Consider the following 18,832-nt stretch of genomic DNA (forward strand, 5'->3'; position numbering starts at 1 on the left):
CGGTGCTGGCGCAGTGGAGTTACAAAGTTGCGCCAGTGGCTGTCAAAATGTGTAAACGGGTGTGGCCCAGATGCATCCCTGCAGTATTTCTCAAATAGTGGGCCACCAGAGCGATGCCGGGGGTTGCGCATGTGACCCCGAGGAACACTTTTTTGCTGTACTAGAATAAAGTGTAATTACACATCCACTCAGTCGGTGGCAGTGCCGCACTCATTTTCAGAGTGTTCGCAGGACTTTAGAACCAAACAAGAGCATGAAGAGCTAAGACGAGGAAATATGAAGAAGCGTATGTAACAGTTGGCTTTTGGCTTTGATTATTAATACAGTGGGAGACGAGAAAAGACCAGACCAGGTTCATACTGCAGGTCTTAATACACTAATCCGATTTTTTCGTTTTTTTCCGACTCGAGTTAACTTGACGGTCTGAACGTGAAAAGTTGCATAGAAGTGGACCATTTCAAATCTGATCTGGGTCACTTTCGTATGTGGTTAAAATCCGATCTGGGCCACATTTTTCCAGAATGCGGCTGGCAGTCTGAACTGTCAAGTCTCCCAAATCGGAATTAAAGCAGCAATGAAATCAGCAACGAGCGAAAGTGGCAGGCGACCTCGCTCTGCATTAACTTCTAGCTTGAACTCTGCTTTTAAGCACGAAGCGGGCTTGACCACAGTCATAAAAAAAAAAAAAATGTAATTAAAAAAAATGAAGAAAAGAATAAGCCTGACAATTTTCGATTTTCATTCTGTGCGCCGAATGAGCAATATTTCATTATTGCTTGCATCGCCCTGTCGGGGCAAACTGACGCACCGACATCATTTCACGTATACAACGACGTCATTTCACAGCTTATGTGTGTGCGTGTATACGTTCTATCAGTCCATATAAACTTTGAATATAAGACTAAACGGGGATTATTAATGTCTGTTATCTGTGTTCTCTTTTTGGAAATCAAAATATGATCACCCTGGAATGACATACAGCTAGCATGTGTCATTTGTTTTGATGCTTCTGCGCATGCGAGTCACTCTGCAAATTATTGCGCATATGTGATACTTGAATGGGCTCAATGGACAAAGGCAGTCTGAATGGGCACACCCAAAAACAGATATGACAAAAAATTGGATTTGTGCATTAAGACCTGTGGTATGAACCTAGCCTAAAAATGTTTGCAACAGAGAGCAAGAAGCCAACTCAATTAAGCTGCCACTTAAAGACATTAGACCTCAATCAGATTGATAAGCCGCTTGATTTTTTTTTCAGCGGAATCGTGCCCAATATTGCCAACAATCGTCAGGTTTTGTCTGTGTTACGACAGTAAAACATACCAAGTTGGTCAGTGCAAAATAACCCCACACCATACCAAATGAGCTGATACTGCCTGCAGCAAAAATGAAAACTCTCTTTCTGTCCAATAACACTATAGTTTTTGTTCTCTTAATTGTTTGCTTTTTTTTGGTCAAATTGTTTGCCATATTGTCCTCATGACTTGACAGAAAATAATTGAGAAGCACTGCCTTAAAGGGACTGTGGGGCCATTTTGATTTGTTTATAAATGCATGAAGTATGTTTGAAGATGATGACTATGGGTCTGTGCCAATAATATGAATGTAGGACTCGTCCACAAGCTGTCATTGCGCTGGTTTCTTCTGCGTCACACTTGGATGTTCATATCTTGGAAACAACTATCCATCAGACCATTCCCATTCATATTCACATGTCACGCATACCTTTGGGTACCCTTGGTTTGGCCGACACGACCCACACCCTGATCGGTCAACCACGGCTAGCCTCTAATGGGACTCTTCTTGCTACCAAGTCTGCCTCAAGCAAAACACGGACCTTGGCCTGTATTCGTACATTCAAGCATATTAAGTGCAACCACTTTGCTCAGAAAGGTTTTTAAATGTTTAATTTACATCAATGTTGTTATCTTTGTTTAGCTTTTTATACCATTATTTTTATTGTTTGAATGTTCGGGGTTTGGGTATTGCTTTGAATTCATAAAAAAACTGATGTTATGTACAGGTACTAATGTAAAATAATGTCATTCATTTCATTTTGTTCTTTAAATATTGTAGCTAGACTTTAAAAGCTAACTTTGGCACACTAATTCAACAATTTAATATCAGGTGTCTTTAAAGGGGCTGTATGGAGTTTGTCACTTTACTCGCGTAACTTCCGGCCTAAAGTGTCATGGCAGCATGTGTTAAACTTGTCGATGGCACACATGCTTGTATGAGCACAAACTTAAATCAGTAGCAGAATTGTAAAAACAGTAAACATGTTTTTTGTACTGTTAGTAGCAAGTCTTGAGTGGGTTAGAAAAGTGTTTTTGCCCAGCGGAGACTAGGTGGAGGCTCCATGAAACAGTGCTGCTGCCGCAGAGACGCTCATGGACGTGCACAGGCGCGTGTTCACCCAGAAAGTTTCACCCGAACGTTCTCTATTGAAGGGAAGAAAAAAGGCTGTTTGGGGCAGTCTCAGTTAAAATTTCAGGGCTCTGTGTACTCTCAGGGCATTGGTGTAGCATGCATGGACCACAAAAGTATTTTACATTTAACACTAAAAATTCTGTATAGTTCCTTTAAATAGCGACTGTATATTTTCATGCATTCTTTTTTAGATTTTTTGGACACTTCAGCCACCGCTCTGAATGGCAGCTCATCAAGATAGACTATAAATCAATATTCACTGGAAAATGTACTGAGGAGGATTACCAAACGTGGCACTTGCACAATCAGGTATGTAAGGAAATAAAGAAATTACCTCCCATTTTGCTGTAAAACCTATGAAAAGATCATCACTTAAATTTTTATTTTATTTTATTTTTATTCTTCCCCTGTAGGGTGAGCCATGTGTAATGGGACAAAAACAGATTTACATGAAACGCAGGCCTGGGAATTACTGCATGATTGGTAAAGACTACTCAAGAATCCTATCGGCTGAGTCCTGTATCTGCCGAGCCCATGATTTTGAATGGTAAGCTAAACAATTAAAACCTGTTCTTTATCACACACAGCTTGGCAGTATAGAAGCAATCAGCTTTTTTCGGATTCACTAAAGTCCTAAATAGTGTGTATTAAATTGTGTTCAAGGGGAAATGTGCGTGTATAAGCTGAGCACAAATCAGTGGTGATTCAAATTGGTATTTGAGTGGGAATGAAAAATGTTTTGGGAATCAAATGAAAACTAAGATTTTCGGGTCTATAAGAGAGCAGTGGTGGACTGTAACGAAGTAAAAGTACTTTGTTACAGTACTTAATTACATTTTTGTGTATCTGTACTTTGAGTACAAATATGAAGTGGTACTTTTTTAATGTTACTTCACTACATTTGACTGCACGTGTCTGTACTTCTTACTCCACTCCTCTTCATATTGTCATCTGCATTACACATTGCTTTTGTTTGTTTCTTTTTTTTTTCTAATTGTTAATTGATAGTTTTGTTTTCATGCCTCCGGCGCAATCGATAAGCCCCGTGCAACTATACCGTAACTAAGCACTAGAGGCGAACATGAGTACAAGCAAGGTTAAGCAGGTGAACAAGATATAGACCAACAAAAAACAACAGTGAGAGGAGCGCACCTTCAGATGGGTGCTGCATACTCTTGTACAGTAGATGGTGGTATGCACCTGATAGTTGTTTGCAATCCGCCATTAAGCGTTTTAAATAAAACTGAGCAGTCAATGAATTTTCTGGTTCTTTGAATATCTGCTCAGATCTGTGTGCGTAATATATATGTGTATATATACAGTATTGATACACTGTAATATTTGATACACTGCCAATGGGTTTTCCCATTGGCAGTGTATCAAATACTTGTTCTCCTCACTGTATATACACAGTATATATGTATCACATTTTTGCGCTAGCAATACTTTTATTTTTTTACTTGCAAAATAAAACGTAAAGCAACTAGATTTGTTCTTTTACTTGATTATTTTTTAATGAGATACTTGCACTTTTACTTAAGTAATTTTTTATCTGTACTTTTACTTAAGTAAAAAAAAAAAAAGTGAGTACTTTATCCACAACTGTAAGAGAGAGCAAGTTGTCCCATAGAAATATCCTCTGCACGGCTTATCGGTGGAAAAATAGGCTGCATATTGCTTTCTGTTGAGTCCCCCTCACCAGTATTGGCACCTTTGAAGTTGAAGTACAATATTTGGGAATAACAAATGGGGGAAAAAAATAATTAAAAGTTTTTTGTTTTTTCAAATACTTTGGACATCTAATTAAAACCTCTTGTTTACATAAATTTGTGGATTTCAATTTATTTCAAAAGGAAAATTGATAAAAACCTTTTGTGATACATGTTGAGCAGAGCAGTACATTTCACATTAATATTTTTTCCCTAAGGAGCCCACAAATATCTGAACATATTCCTTGGGCGGAGTAACCAAAATAAAAATAAATAAAAAAAACAATGTGTATTAAACAGCAAAAATAATGCATTTTTACATTTGAATCAGCAAGCTAGCATTAGAGGAATACTGTCTGGTTGACTTATCAAATAACAAGCAAGGCTTTGATGAACAGTGTATGAGAACATGGAAGTGCCTGTAAAGATTAATTTTAACATAAAATTGAACTTGGCCTTGAATGTGAACACAGCCTACTATGAGGGGCCGTACAAGACATTTTTCATTCTGGCCCTCTCACACACATACATTCTCCTTTCACATACATATATATTCACTCTCACACACATACATTCTCCTCTCACATGCATACATTCTCCTTTCATATCCATACATTTTTACTTTCACATTCATACATTTTCACTCTCACATTCATACATTTTCACTCTCACATTCACACATTTTTACTTTCACATTCATACATTTTCACTCTCACATTTATACATTTTCACTCTCACATTCATACATTTTTACTTTCACATTCATACATTTTTACTTTCACATTTATACATTTTTACTTTCACATTTATACATTTTCACGCTCACATTTATACATTTTCACTCTCACATTCATACATTTTTACTTTTACATTTATACATTTTCACTCTCACATTCATACATTTTTACTTTCACATTTATACATTTTTACTTTCACGTTTATTTTTCAAAGTACTTTTATTTTGAAATAATACATCAGAATTTTATCAGAGTACTTTAGTTCAATACTTGGGGTAGTCTAGTATACCCCAGAAGTGGAACCGTCCCAGGATATCAACCAGATTTTTTTTTAAATCAATTTTTGAAATCGGGCGAAATGACAGCAAAAATGGGCAATTTTCAAAGTACTTTTATTTTGAAATGATACATCAGAATTCTATCAGAGTAGTTCGAGTCTAGTGGACCCGTCTCGGGATATCAGCGAGATATTTTTAAATTAAAATTTGAAATAAGGGTAAATGACAGAAATAACTAGCAATTTTCCAAGTAGTATTACTCGGAATTCCTAAATTATTTTTTATATCATAATACTTTAGTTTGGGTCTCGGGGTGCTCGAGTGCCTCTCTCAAGTGGACCCATTCTTGGATGGCTTCCCGTTTTTTATTCATTCATATTTATTTATTTTTTCAATAAAGGGGCTAGCGCTGTGAAGAACCCGGGGGACTTGCGCTGTGAAGCCACCGCGTTCCATTATGAAGCCAGCGCGTTGCAGTACCATAATGCACACAATGCAAACAATGATCCAAATGAGGGGCGGCTAGCTTGACTTCGTTGTTACGAGTGGAGGGTGGCTTGACCGCAGTAGTCTGGGAGCAGGTCATATTAGCTCCCACTTGGACAGTTGAAGAGGTTCGAGAGTTGCTCGGTCTAAAAATGTCTCTCATTTCACTTTCGACTGCGTCATAATTAGCACTGTTGGGTGCAGTTGATTGTGTCCTTTGCCGCCGCTCGAGACAGGAAGCCAAAGAAGTTAGTTTCTGGGGTCGACAAAATGTTTTGCAAAAGTCCAACTGCTTGCCGAAGTGATTGTGCGTCCTCTTCCTTGTTATTTTCTGAACAGTAACCCGCGTCAGGTTCTCAGCCAATCAGAGCTTACCAGTCAGAGCTAGCCAATCAGAGCTGGCTTCCGTTTCAACTAGACTCCTTCCGTTTTCACTATACTTTCACTCATACATACATACATTCTCCTCTCACGTTCATACATACTTTCCTCACATACATATATATTTACTCTTATACACATATATTTTGTTTATACAAACATACATTTCACAGACTAAAAATGTGTGAATGTGAGAGTAAACATGTATGAATATAAGAGTGAAAATGTATAAACGTGAGAGAGAAAATGTATAAACGTGAAAGTAAAAATGTATAAATGTGAATGTAAAAATGTATGAATGTAAGAGTGAAAATGTATAAATGTAAAAGTAAAAATGTATGAATGTGAGAGTGAAAATGTATAAATGTGAAAGTAAAAATGTGTGAATGTGAGAGTGAAAATGTATAAATGTAAAAGTAAAAATGTATGAATGTGAGAGTGAAAATGTATAAATGTGAAAGTAAAAATGTATAAATGTGAAAGTAAAAATGTATGAATGTGAGAGTGAAAATGTATGCATGTGAGAGTGAAAATGTATGAATGTGAGAGTGAAAATGTATAAATGTGAAAGTAAAAATGTATGAATGTGAGAGTGAAAATGTATGAATGTGAGAGTGAAAATGTATGAATGTGAGAGTGAAAATGTATGAATGTGAAAGTAAAAATGTATGGATATGAAACGAGAATGTGTGCATGTGAGAGGAGAATGTATGTGTGTTAGAGTGAATATATATGTATGTGAAAGGAGAATGTATGTGTGTGAGAGGGCCAGAATGAAAAATGTCTTGTACGGCCCCTCATAGCCTACCACAGCCTTTACATGACTGCATATGTGTTTGCATAGACTTCATAATATATTGACGGGGCGCAGGGCCGATTAATAGGGTGCCCTTTAATCGCCGTCAAAGCTGACCGAGTGGAAACACAGACAAAGAGCTTTTTACGTTTAATTTTTTTTTTGAATAAATGCTTAAATCCCCAAATTCTTTATAGATATGGACGTAGAGCAGTCTCGATTCTTGGTTAAAAGCAAATAAACAGGCAGTTAGCATTTATTTTACGTAAATATTGCGAATTATGACGCCAGTGCCGTAGTGGCTAATTTCTCCCATTGATTTTTTTCAAAATGTATCAAAATGCATGCATGGTACCAAAAATATAATCATTACCATGAGTCCTCAAACAAATCACTCCTGAGACAATCCTTCCTTTTTGTATGCGGTACAGCTTTGTACTTTTTCAACCTAAATCCGGCGTTGGATCACTGCATGTGTTTGAGAATAACTGCGACCGACTTCGACCGACTGAAGCGGAGTGTGGGACGGCCACTTGCTTGAAGACCTGGCGTAGTGTCTGGGGAATGTGTCCCGTCAATACCATTGTGAAGTCTATGGTGTTTGTTAGTTTGAAAGCATTTTCTTTCCTCCATTACATTTTATTGGCTGCATCTTTAGCCTTTGGGTTCCCATACACACATCAGCTACATATCCGATTTACAGTATTTACTTACATAGGAACAAAGCTTGAGTTGGATTACAAAATTGCTGACTTGTATTTTTCACATTTCATGAAAAAAATCAGATACATGTCATATTTAGGCAAAAACAATTAAATAAATCATGACTGGCCTATTGTGTGAACATTGCCTAAATAATCTCTTTCGTCATCTCTCTCTTTGGTGACACTTGTCCGAGTAGATATGCTGCACCCCAAAAAACAAGAGGGCGTTTTTACAGTCAGATAAACTGAGGTCTATCAGTTTTCATTTAACATTATATATTTACAGTATGTATATATATATATATATATATATATATATATATATATATATATATATATATATATATATATATAATTTGTGATCAGGGTTTTTTACAAATTGGAATAAAAACTATGATTGAGATAGACACTTATGGGTAAGCGAAAAATTCATAATAAATGTGATCAAGTACTTAGGGATTGTGGAAAAGGTTTTATTCTTATTGCTTTATTATACATACTGTCTAATGTTGCAAGGTTTTTTTTTTTTGTTTTTTTGTTTTTTGTTTTTTTTAAATGCTGAAATTGATCATCCCCCTTACTATTTTTTATCTATTACTATTTTTTTGTCTGACAGCGACTATGGATACGAGCGGCACAGAAATGGGAACTGCAGGCCCTCATTTTGGTTCAATCCTTCCGCAACTTCCAGAAGTTGTAGTCTGGGTAACAACTATCTCAACAGTACAGGGTGAGGACAGTCTGAACACCTTAACTACCGTATTTTTCGGACTATAATATATATATATATATATTTTTTTCATATTTTGGCTGGGGGTGCGACTTATACTCAGGAGCGACTTATGTGTGGAATTATTAACACATTATGATATAATTTCACATGTTATTTTGGTGTTTTGCAGTGACACTGATGGTTTTGTAAAGTTGTCAGCATGTTCTTATGCTATAGTTATCTGAATAACTCTTTATAGCTATGGCCACGTTCGCATTCTGCCTTTGGCAGTGTATGTTCAATTGTATTATTGACTTTTTTATCTTGAAATGGATGCATTCAGTTTGTGGCGCTTTCACGCCCACGTGAGGGCGCACTCGCACTTGTTTACGTGAAGAAGAGTGCTCACACGCCAGAAGAAGACGGACAGCTACGTAGCTCTGAGTGAGTGAGTGGCCGAGTTAGCGAGAGAGAATAGACGGCTGCGAACCTACTTTCATTGTTTATGCTTTTAAATCATCTCTACAGAGGCAACGCCTGCGTGTATCATCTTGTCTGTTGTTGTTGTGTGTTTTCCACCCGCGATCGGACACTTAGAGCCAGTTGTGTGGTTGTTTGAACGATGTGCTAATGATAGCGAACGCATGCTAACCTGTTCCTTATTACTAATAGTACCTAATTATCATTTATTTACATTGATGCGAACCTGTTTTCTATCGAGGACCAAATTGATTGAGCAAATTATACGGACGTCCAGCATTGTCTTTTGGGAGTTCGCTGTATAGCCAGGACCGAGCCGTAGCGTAGGACAGTATATTCACATTTCGTTGTTCATGCACTGTACACTGTACATTTATTTAGCATGTTGTTCTCTATTGTATTTTTATATTCAGTTGCCTTTCAAGATGACATGTCTGTTCGATTTTATCAAGTAAATTTCCCCCAAAAATTCGACTTATACTCCGGTGCGACTTGTTTATGTTTTTTTTCTCTTCGTTGGGCATTTTATGGCTGGATCGACTTATACTCAGACTTGTAGTCCGAAAAATACGGTACATGGATAACTTTGTGTATTACAACTCAAACAAACAAACATTTGTGTTGATTATTTTTGAAAAAAATGTTATTTCTCTTAGCCAGGTGTCCTGTTTGGATTCAGCAGCACCTTGAAGACTAAAACCCTTGATTTCAAAATACTCAAGATTATTTAGCATGTTATTCTCCATATATGGGCCAAATTTCAGAAGAAAATATTGTACTATGTACACATTGTAAAAGACTACAAAGTATACAATCATATTGCTGAGCTCCCTGGGAACAGGCCTGTTTAAGGTTTTGTTATATATTTATATGGTTATATAAAATTGTTCATGAAAATTGTGATATTGTTGTCATTTTAAATGTTCTTGTACCATGATTAAAGGGATTTAAGTAATCATTGTTCAGAGTGAATCGGTAGTCTTAGGTAAAAATTGAGCTGGCCATTTACTCAGAACTGTTACTGTCCAATTGCTACGCATCCCTTTAACGCTCCAATCGTCAATCATTTCTCCCACCAACACATTAATGTATAGCCCACGTATTCATAACTCCAAACAGATGTACTGTATTTAAAGATAGTGTGCTTGCATGTCAAAAACACAATTGATTTTTCAACTTGTGTGTCATTTTGAAGGTACCGTAAAGTGGTTTTGAATAACTGCACCAAGGGAGTAAAAGAAATGTATACAGCTCGAAAGCAACAATGCCCCAAGAAACCTCCCAAGGGACTTTTGTTGACCACCAAAGATGGTAAATTCGTTGCAAACATGGGCACTAATGTTACCTTCCTGGTTCATCTGGATGAGGTGAGAAAAATTGATGAAAGATTTGCTGTTATGAATCTACACAGACTTTTTACTCTTTGCTCTTTAATTTGCAAGCAATCATCACATAAGACTTTTTTTCTGACTCATGTCGCTCATATGCATTGGTAGAAAAAAAATACACTCATCTTAACTGATGACTTTGTTAAGTTTTCGTTTGCTTGCTTTCTCATCTTTGCCATAGCTTTAACATTCATATTAAAATATTTAAGATAGTCTAAAATTAAAAATAATAATTGTGAGGTGCCCATCATAGCGGTATACGCCAAATCAATTGGTGGACACCACCCATGAAGAAGTCCTATCGGGCCTTTTTGGCTTATGGAATTAAGGAGGCAATTGACAAGGTTTATACAAAGATGAGGAAGCATGAATTTATCAAAAATGGATGGATTATGGTTTATTTAAGAGGTGGTTGGCCTCTGGTCAAAATAACAACAGTGCCTGATGAAGTTGACTTTTGAAAGAACCCTGCAAGAACCGACTGGTCAAGCCAAACGCAGCTTTAGTTGTCACTGAAGCTAAAACACGGTAGGAGGAGTTCGGTAAGGCCATGGGGAACAACCCATGACATGCTGGGAAGACAATGTCTCTTGCTAGGCCTTCTTCACAAGCTTGACAAACTCAGTAGGAAAATGAATGTCTGGTCCTCCCTGATGAAGCAGCTTCCCCTGCGGCCCAAACTCAGATAAAGCGGAACAAGATGGATTATTGTATGGATATAAGTACAGTTATGAGTAAACTTTTTTTTCTTTTGGTTTTTATCATTTGCACCATCTGACCCTCTTTGTAAAATCACATCACCCTTTAGATCTATCTTGTCTTCGATTGCAAGCTTGACTGCATGATTACACAGATGTTGTTAGCAAGAACAAAACAAGTTCTTCACTCAGAAGAGCACAGCTGAAACAGAGCATAGTATACTTTTTTCAGTTTGTTATCACATGGGTCCAAAGCGTAAAACAAAGCAAAATATTCCCCATCTTGGCAATATTGAAATAAACTAGTGTAGTATGCCCAAATGTTTTTTTATTTTTTATTTATTTTTTTTTTTTATATGTACTGTAAGATAAAGTTGAACGGTATTACCTTTAGAAGGTGTTCCTGAATATTAAAAAAAAAAAAAAAAAAAAAAAACAGTTCTAAAACATTAAATGTCAATGTGAATGTTTGTAGTTTAAGTAGAATACAACTAAATAATGATCAGTCTAACATTTAATTCAGTCAATGTTCAACCTACCACTTGTCCATGCACAATGGGTGGTACTCATACCACACTTTGTGTATCACTGGTATAGGTAAAACCAGTGATAACAGTACAGCCACTCCTGTCTAGAAACTGTATTACCTTTAAAATCAGTGGTCCCCAACCTATTTTGCACCACGGACCAGTGTGATGTATGCCTTTTTTCACAGACCAGCATGTGTGACAGAAAATTACTGTAAATATAAAATAACACAACAGGGCTAAAAACAATCATTTCAGTGCAGGGAAAATGTAATCAACCTTTTTTAACAGCGGCCTCTGCTAAAACTGGACCCCAAATATCCTTGATCGCAGTGACGGAAACTTACCTCTTAGCCAGATTGCCAGAATAATGCCAGCCGAGCCACCGGTACCGCGCTAGCGCAATTCCAACAAGCGACAACCCGGCCAAAAGGTCAAACCCCGCGCGTTCACCTGTGTCTTAACCCCTTGTACTGACTCCATTTTGAAAGCAGGAAAAGGGCTTCGAAACACAATTTGATAATTTATTGAGGTCGACGATGATCAAATGGCAAGGCAAAACATAGACAGACCTAGGGGAGGAGGCAGACTGGTTCCAGGGTCACCATATCACAAGTAGACAAAAGATTCATGAGAAAAATGACAACGATTAGTTAAGCATTCAGTCTTTTTGAAGGCTCTCGTGGGGCGGGCTGTGGGCAGTAAGAAGAGTGTGTTTGGGTGTTGTTTAGGGTAATCTTCTATTGCAGTTTGGGCTGTATAGTTCGTGCGTCACAGTTGCTGAGTCACCGTTACTGAGGCAACGGGAGTGAGAGTTTTTCACCTGCCTCAGCGTCAAAGGGTCGCTTGGAGTCTTATCAGTCGTGTTATCAATTGGATGGCAAGACGGAATGTCCCGTCATTTGTTCTGGACTGTCCTGAAGAGCTGATTGCGGGATTTGATGTTGCAGACGTGGGCTTGTAGATTTCTTGCCTATCACCTGGTTGTCAGCGTCAATCTTGCTCAGTCAGATGCATGACGCGCGCGTAGGCCTTCTATTGTCAGAAGGCGTCCTGTGTCTTATCTGCCCGTTGTCTTGGTGCTGCAAGTTCTAATCATTCCAAGGCCAAGTGTTCATCATATCAAATATATTCTGCTTGTTTTTCGTAAAATATAATATAAATGCTATTTTTTTTTTATTAGGTATGTTAGAGTAATACAAACAGTCAAACAGTAAATATGATACTATTCCCTTCAGCAGGCATAATGAGTTATTATCCAATCATGCAATGTTTCTTGGCTTTAGCAATACCGTTCGTCACGAGGTATAATGCTCTCAGTGCATTGGCTTTTTTTTGCCTCGTTTGCTTGCTTTTAGCCACATATTATGCAAAGTAGACTTGGTTGTAGGATCCTCTTCTGGCTCGACAGGTAGAACCCCCCCCCAAAAAAAAAAAAAAACGCTGTCCAAAGATGTCTGTTTTAGGTCATCTTTGCTAACGTGTAGGCTTACTATTTCCGGGAACAAATCTGATGCCCCTACATCATTAAGTACGCATAGATATAAAAAATAGATGCTATATTTTAGCTCCAATGGATTTCAATGACAACTTACTATCCAGTTTTATTATTTGATCATTAATCCGAACAAAACGAGCTGAAGTACCCCGTCCACCATTCTTGAGGTGTGGCGCCCGCAGCACACAGCCAAAAGTAGCTAACGTTACTGTTTAAATTGACTGACGCTGGGCTGCTACAGGTGCGTAAACACTCCGGTAATGGCAGCCAAACACTACAGGGTGATGTACACAAATCTCTACTCGGATTAGCATGATGTGTCAAGAGGCACAGGCTAGATTGTAGTCGTTAGCAAATTTATGATTTCTCTCCGATATGGTAGCAAATGCGCCAGAGACTGGTACCAGTCCCTGGCCCGGTGGTTGGGGATCCCTGTTTAAAATGACAGAGTTGTTGTCTTCTGGGTGTGCACATGTAAATATACAGTATTTTTAATATCTTATGTACAGTGGTCCCTTGCTACTTCGCCGGTCAACACACGCACCCTCAGTGCGGATTTTTATATATTTATATATAAGATATTATACTATTGTATAAAAGAGTGCTGAAAACATATTTATGTAAACTCTATTTACATCTATGTATGCATGTACACTTATACACATGTATCATATGAGAATGAATTTACAGTACATATTATGTATACATTATTCTATGTATGTTTATAGATTTAATATTTTTATTTACATGTTTCAAACATTTCTTTAATGCATGCTTTTATAGGTTTTTATATACACTTGTTGACATTATATACTGTATAGGTTCTGGTCCTCATTAACAGTGATAATTGAGTGATCACTCTATTAAAAAATTACAGTTCACTCCATTTCAATTCCAACAAGCCTTTCTGTCCTTTATGAATTGAATTTCCTACTGTTTTTCTCCTTTTTTAATATCCCAGTAAATGTGCCGACAAAATCTGTATATAATATAGCCTTCTTCCAGACGAAAGATATGGCAGTATAATCCCATTGTGTTTTGAAAGGTGGACGAAATGACATTTGTGCTCTCTTTCAGGGGGATTCTTTACGGACGAATATCCAACTGGATTTTGGTGATGGCATAGCCGTGTCGTATTCGAACCTCAGCTGGGCTGAAGAAGGGATCAAACATGTCTACAAGTCAGCAGGGATTTTTTGTGTCACAGCTTTGGCAGAAAACTCCCTGGGTTATGAAACAACAACATTCTATCTGCATGTCACGTGTAAGCTTGTCGCTGTTGCATTTTGGAAATTACACTTAAAGAAATAACGTGCTCTTTTCTCTGATATATAAATGCATATGTTAATATTAATGCTGTGAGTTAATAAGTTAGAAACAGCGTTAACACAAACCCAGTTTAACCACGTCAATACCAAAATATAGTTTGGACAATAAGACAATCCACGCGTTCCATAGGCAGTCAGAGTAGTTCTCAGACAAAAGTTTATTTTGATTCCCCTTGTCAGGTGCAATTCAACTTTGGCTGTTTTAGCCAAAATGTGGCAGGCTGAGGTGCAATATGACGTTTATTGTCGTTTCCATAGTTACATCTAAATCAGTGTCCATATGATAGCGCTACAAACGCAGAATTCGCACATCTTCACTTTGGTAGGAGATTTAAAAACCCTCATTTTCAATGCTCAAAAATGCATGTGCATGTGGATGACAGGCCAAATGGCTTTTTGCGATATACCCTGCTATGTGTACATTAATACAGTGCTGGCCAAAAGTATTGGCACCCCTGCCATTCTGTCAGATAGTGGTCAATTTCTCCCAAAAAAATGATTGCAATTACAAATGCTTTGGTAGTAAGAGTCAGGTTCTGCTTGTTTTAGTAGAAACCACATTGGTTAAAAGATCTGTGCTTGATCGGTATGAACAAAAACCAGGACCCACAACGGCCCTCGAGGACCGGTTTGGAGAATCCTGCTATAGACAAAATTACTGCGAACAACCGCTTCCGGTATCCATCAATGAATTCCTTACAATGCTTTGATGAAATTTTAGACCATTCTTCTTTAGCCAACTGCTCCAGGTTTCTGAGATTTGAAGGGTCCCTTCTCCAAATTCCAATTTTCAGATCTCTCCACAGGTGGTCTGTGGGATTTAGGTCTGGATTCATTGCTGGCCGCTTTAGAAGTCTCCAGTGCTCTGTCTCTCTCTCAAACCATTTTCTAGAACTTTTTGAAGTGTGTTTTGGGTCATTGTCCCGCTGAAAGACCCATGACCTCTGAGGGAGACCCAGCTTTCTCACACTGGGCCCTATATTATGCTGCAAAATTTGTTGGTAGCCTTCAGACTTCATAATGCCATGCACACGGTCAAGGAGTCCAGTGCCAGAGGCAGCAAAGCTACCCCAAAACATCAGTGAACCTCCGCCATGTTTGACTGTGGGGACCGTGTTCTTTTCTTTGAAGGCCTTGAATTTTTTCCTGTAAACTCTACTGTATATTGATGTCTTTTCCCAAAAAGCTCTACTTTTGTCTCATCTGACCAGAGAACATTCTTCCAAAACGTTTTTTGCAGTCTCAGGTAAATTTTGGCAAACTCCAGCCTGGCTTTTTTATGTCTCTGGGTCAGAAGTGGGGTCTTCCTGGGTATCCTACAATAGAGTCCCTTTTCATTCAGACGCCGACGGATAGTATGGGTTGACACTGTTGTACCTTCGGACTGCAGGACAGATTTAACTTGTAATGATGTTAGTTAAGGTTCTTTAGCCACCATCCGCACAATCTTTCATTGAAATCTCTTTTCAATTTTTCTTTTCCGTCCACATCCAGGGAGGTTAGTCACAGTGCCATGGGCTTTATACTTATTGACGACACTGCGCATGGTAGACACGTAACATTCAGGTCTTTGGAGATGGACTTGTAGCCTTGAGACTGCCCATGCTTCCTCACAATTTTGCTTCTCAAGTCCTCAGACAGTTCTCTGGTCTTCTTTATTTTCTCCATGCTCACTGTGGTACACACAAGGACACAGGACAGAAGTTGAGTCAACTCTAATCCATTTTAACTGGCTGCAAGTGTGATTTAGTTATTGCCACAACCTGTTATGTGCCACAGGTAAGTAACAGGTACTGTTAATTACACAAATTAGAGAAGCATCACATGATTTTTCAAAGGGTGCCAATACTTTTGTCCGGCCCATTTTTGGAGTTCTTGTGTAAAATTATATTTATTTTTTTTTTTTTTTCCATTCTCTTATGTTTTTTTCATTTTAAGCAAAATAAATGAAGATTTACGACCAAAGCATCTGTAATTGCAATCATTGTATGGGAGAAATTGAGCATTATCTGACAGAATTGTAGGGGTGCCAATACTTTTGGACAGCACTGTATTTGTGTCTAATGGAACCTAGTCTAGTGGCACGTGAACACATTGACAATTTCACCAAATCATAGGTACATAATCTTCAGATTAAATTTAAGAATATTTGCCATAATTTGATACATTAAATCAAGTTTAAATAAAAATAAACAGTCTGCAATACACTAACATACTGCATGTGTATTGCAAACTGTTTATTTACATACAGTACATTTATACACATACACTATGTAAACTAACTATTGCACAGACCCCAGTTTGTTTTTTTGTGTCTGTTTTCTTGTCAAAGACAATGACTGCAAATTTTTGTATGCTTTTTTCTTAGGTCCTGTGGAGCATGTTCACCTTCTTGCTCCCTTTGTCGTCATAAGAAACAAAGAAGTTAACATCTCAGCACTTGTGCTACCCACTCATCCTCGCACCGTTACCTATTTCTGGTGGCTTGGCAATACCACTGAGGTAACTCTTTAGAAACGCTTATAGTAATGTTGTCCATAGTGTCTGTCTATTTAGTAGTTTAAAAAAGTCTAGAAAGCCCTAATAAAATGCTAGATTGTATCCAAATGTATCCTTGGTAAGGGTTTCCACTATTGTTTCAACCTGTTAAACCCGAATGAAAGAAAAAAGTACAAAATTTGATACTAAAAATAAACAACTGAGTTACTGTTTTTGTACACACCTCCATCTCACTGGGGACGTGATTGTACTCAGAATTAACTAATAACATTGAAGTGCAGGTTAATGGTGAGTCATTTACAGTGTATCTGATTAATTGATGCCTAATTGTGACTCTTCTAGTAGACAGAAGGTGGAAGGATTTGCACAATCAATGACTAGTTTTTGAAACTCTTCATAAATCACTTCCAGTGTTGTTTTTGGCAGCCCTTTGTCATAGTCTTTTGGACGATAATACTTTAAATTAGTCAGTCATATTTTATTCATCTTCAAATGTGTTTCTCTTCCTCTAGTTTTTTGGACGAGAACTCAATTCTAATTTCTTCGAGTTTTACTCTACATTTTACGAAAAATGTTTTCGTGTATAAAATTTAAAAAAAATTACTCCAATAATAAATTTTTTCAACTATTTTGAACATTGACAGACAAGCGCATATGGCAGCGTCTACATGGACAACGCCAATTTGGCCATAATACACACTCAGCTGGAAAACAGTACATTATTTTCACTAAATTATATGCACCAGGACGCCACAAACTGTATGTATGTAAAAAAAAAAACAGAAAAAGTTTAAGAGGAAGCTCGCCGTTAGCGTTAGGCTAATGCTAATGAGTTACATTTATTGTGTGATGATCAATAAGCACAGACCTTTAAAAGCTAAAGCAACATTGCATATTCTCGCTGGCCAAGATAAGAAAACAGATCTTACCGTGTATGCAAGCCTTGAGAGGAGCGGACACTGGCGAGTTAGGGTTGGGGTGGGGCGCAGCACAACAAATGAGTGACACAACCAGACACTGGCATTTGTCTCATTATGTTTTAGTCTCCCAAAACATGTTTTTAGGTCGTTATCATCTTGTCATTGTCATGAAATAAGTATTCGTAGACGAAAACAACACTGGAATATAACTTAAATGATATTAACATACACAATAAATACAAACTTGTTAATAATCTGTTAACTACCCAGAATTGGAACATGAGTCTTAAGACCACTCAACATTGTCTGTCTAAATAAATTAATTAAATATAACTGAAAAAACTTCTTAGTTAGGGTATAACAAAAGTGAATAAAAATGGAGCCTTCCTTTAGGTAAACATTTCTGCTTTTGTCCACAAGCACAGCTAAATTGAATCTGAACATAATGAAAATAATTCACTTCATAAGGGTAGGGTGAATTATATCCTTACAACATATGGGAAGACAATCTAAATTACCTATATAACTGAACACATTATATAATGCAAATAAGGTTACTTAAAAGTTGGTGGGGACTATTTGAGCATCCTGAAAAGTTGGTAGTGTTATCTTCCTAGCGTCCCTATGCAAACCTACGCCCTTGATTTTGCACCAAATGCAGGATGCTTTTGGATGTGTGGCGACAAAATGATCACTGCACATCACCCTGAACACATTGGTGTGAAACATTGAAGTGGCTGCATCATGCCGCGGGGCAGTTTTTCTTCAAAAGTGGGAGAGAAAATGGTCTGAGTTGATAGTATGATAATAGGATGGTGAGATAGATTGCGCCAAACAGGGTGCGACAAAATAATTGAGAGTGGGGTGGAGTTTACCTTCCAGCAAAACAATAACCCAAAACATACCAGATTGATGGAATTGTTTGGAGCTAAGCATACTCATGTTAAAGTGGCTCTGTCAAAGTCTAGACTTGGAGATTGCTCTTAACTGATACTCTCAACCACATATTTTGCACAAGGAATGAGTGAAGAACAATCAATATCAGGATTTGCACCGCTGGTAGAGACATAGCCAATGCACAGCTGTAATTGCAGTGGAAGTGGTTCCACTATTGCCACTCAGTCTCAGTATTAAAACATTTGCATATCACTCTTCTTTGCACCAGCAATCTCAAACAAACGTTATGAATAAATGCAAATCCCACTTGTACACGGCATGTATTCTTCGAGATATGTAATGTGTAGGAATGTCCTCGACA

The 18,832-nt window shown here is 37.7% G+C and overlaps 1 protein-coding gene across 1 annotated transcript in view; it reads left to right on the forward strand.

The window, feature by feature from the left end:
- Positions 1-18,832, forward strand: part of sorcs3a (sortilin related VPS10 domain containing receptor 3a) — a 390,307-nt gene that overhangs the window by 346,410 nt on the left and 25,065 nt on the right. The window contains exons 15-20 of the mRNA XM_057842965.1: positions 2,625-2,742; positions 2,847-2,980; positions 8,141-8,254; positions 9,912-10,083; positions 13,905-14,091; positions 16,524-16,657. Coding sequence (XP_057698948.1) covers positions 2,625-2,742; positions 2,847-2,980; positions 8,141-8,254; positions 9,912-10,083; positions 13,905-14,091; positions 16,524-16,657 — 859 coding nt within the window. The remainder of the gene's footprint in view (positions 1-2,624; positions 2,743-2,846; positions 2,981-8,140; positions 8,255-9,911; positions 10,084-13,904; positions 14,092-16,523; positions 16,658-18,832) is intronic.

This window comes from Corythoichthys intestinalis, chromosome 8, assembly GCF_030265065.1.
Source record: "Corythoichthys intestinalis isolate RoL2023-P3 chromosome 8, ASM3026506v1, whole genome shotgun sequence".
Lineage (NCBI taxonomy): Eukaryota > Metazoa > Chordata > Actinopteri > Syngnathiformes > Syngnathidae > Corythoichthys > Corythoichthys intestinalis.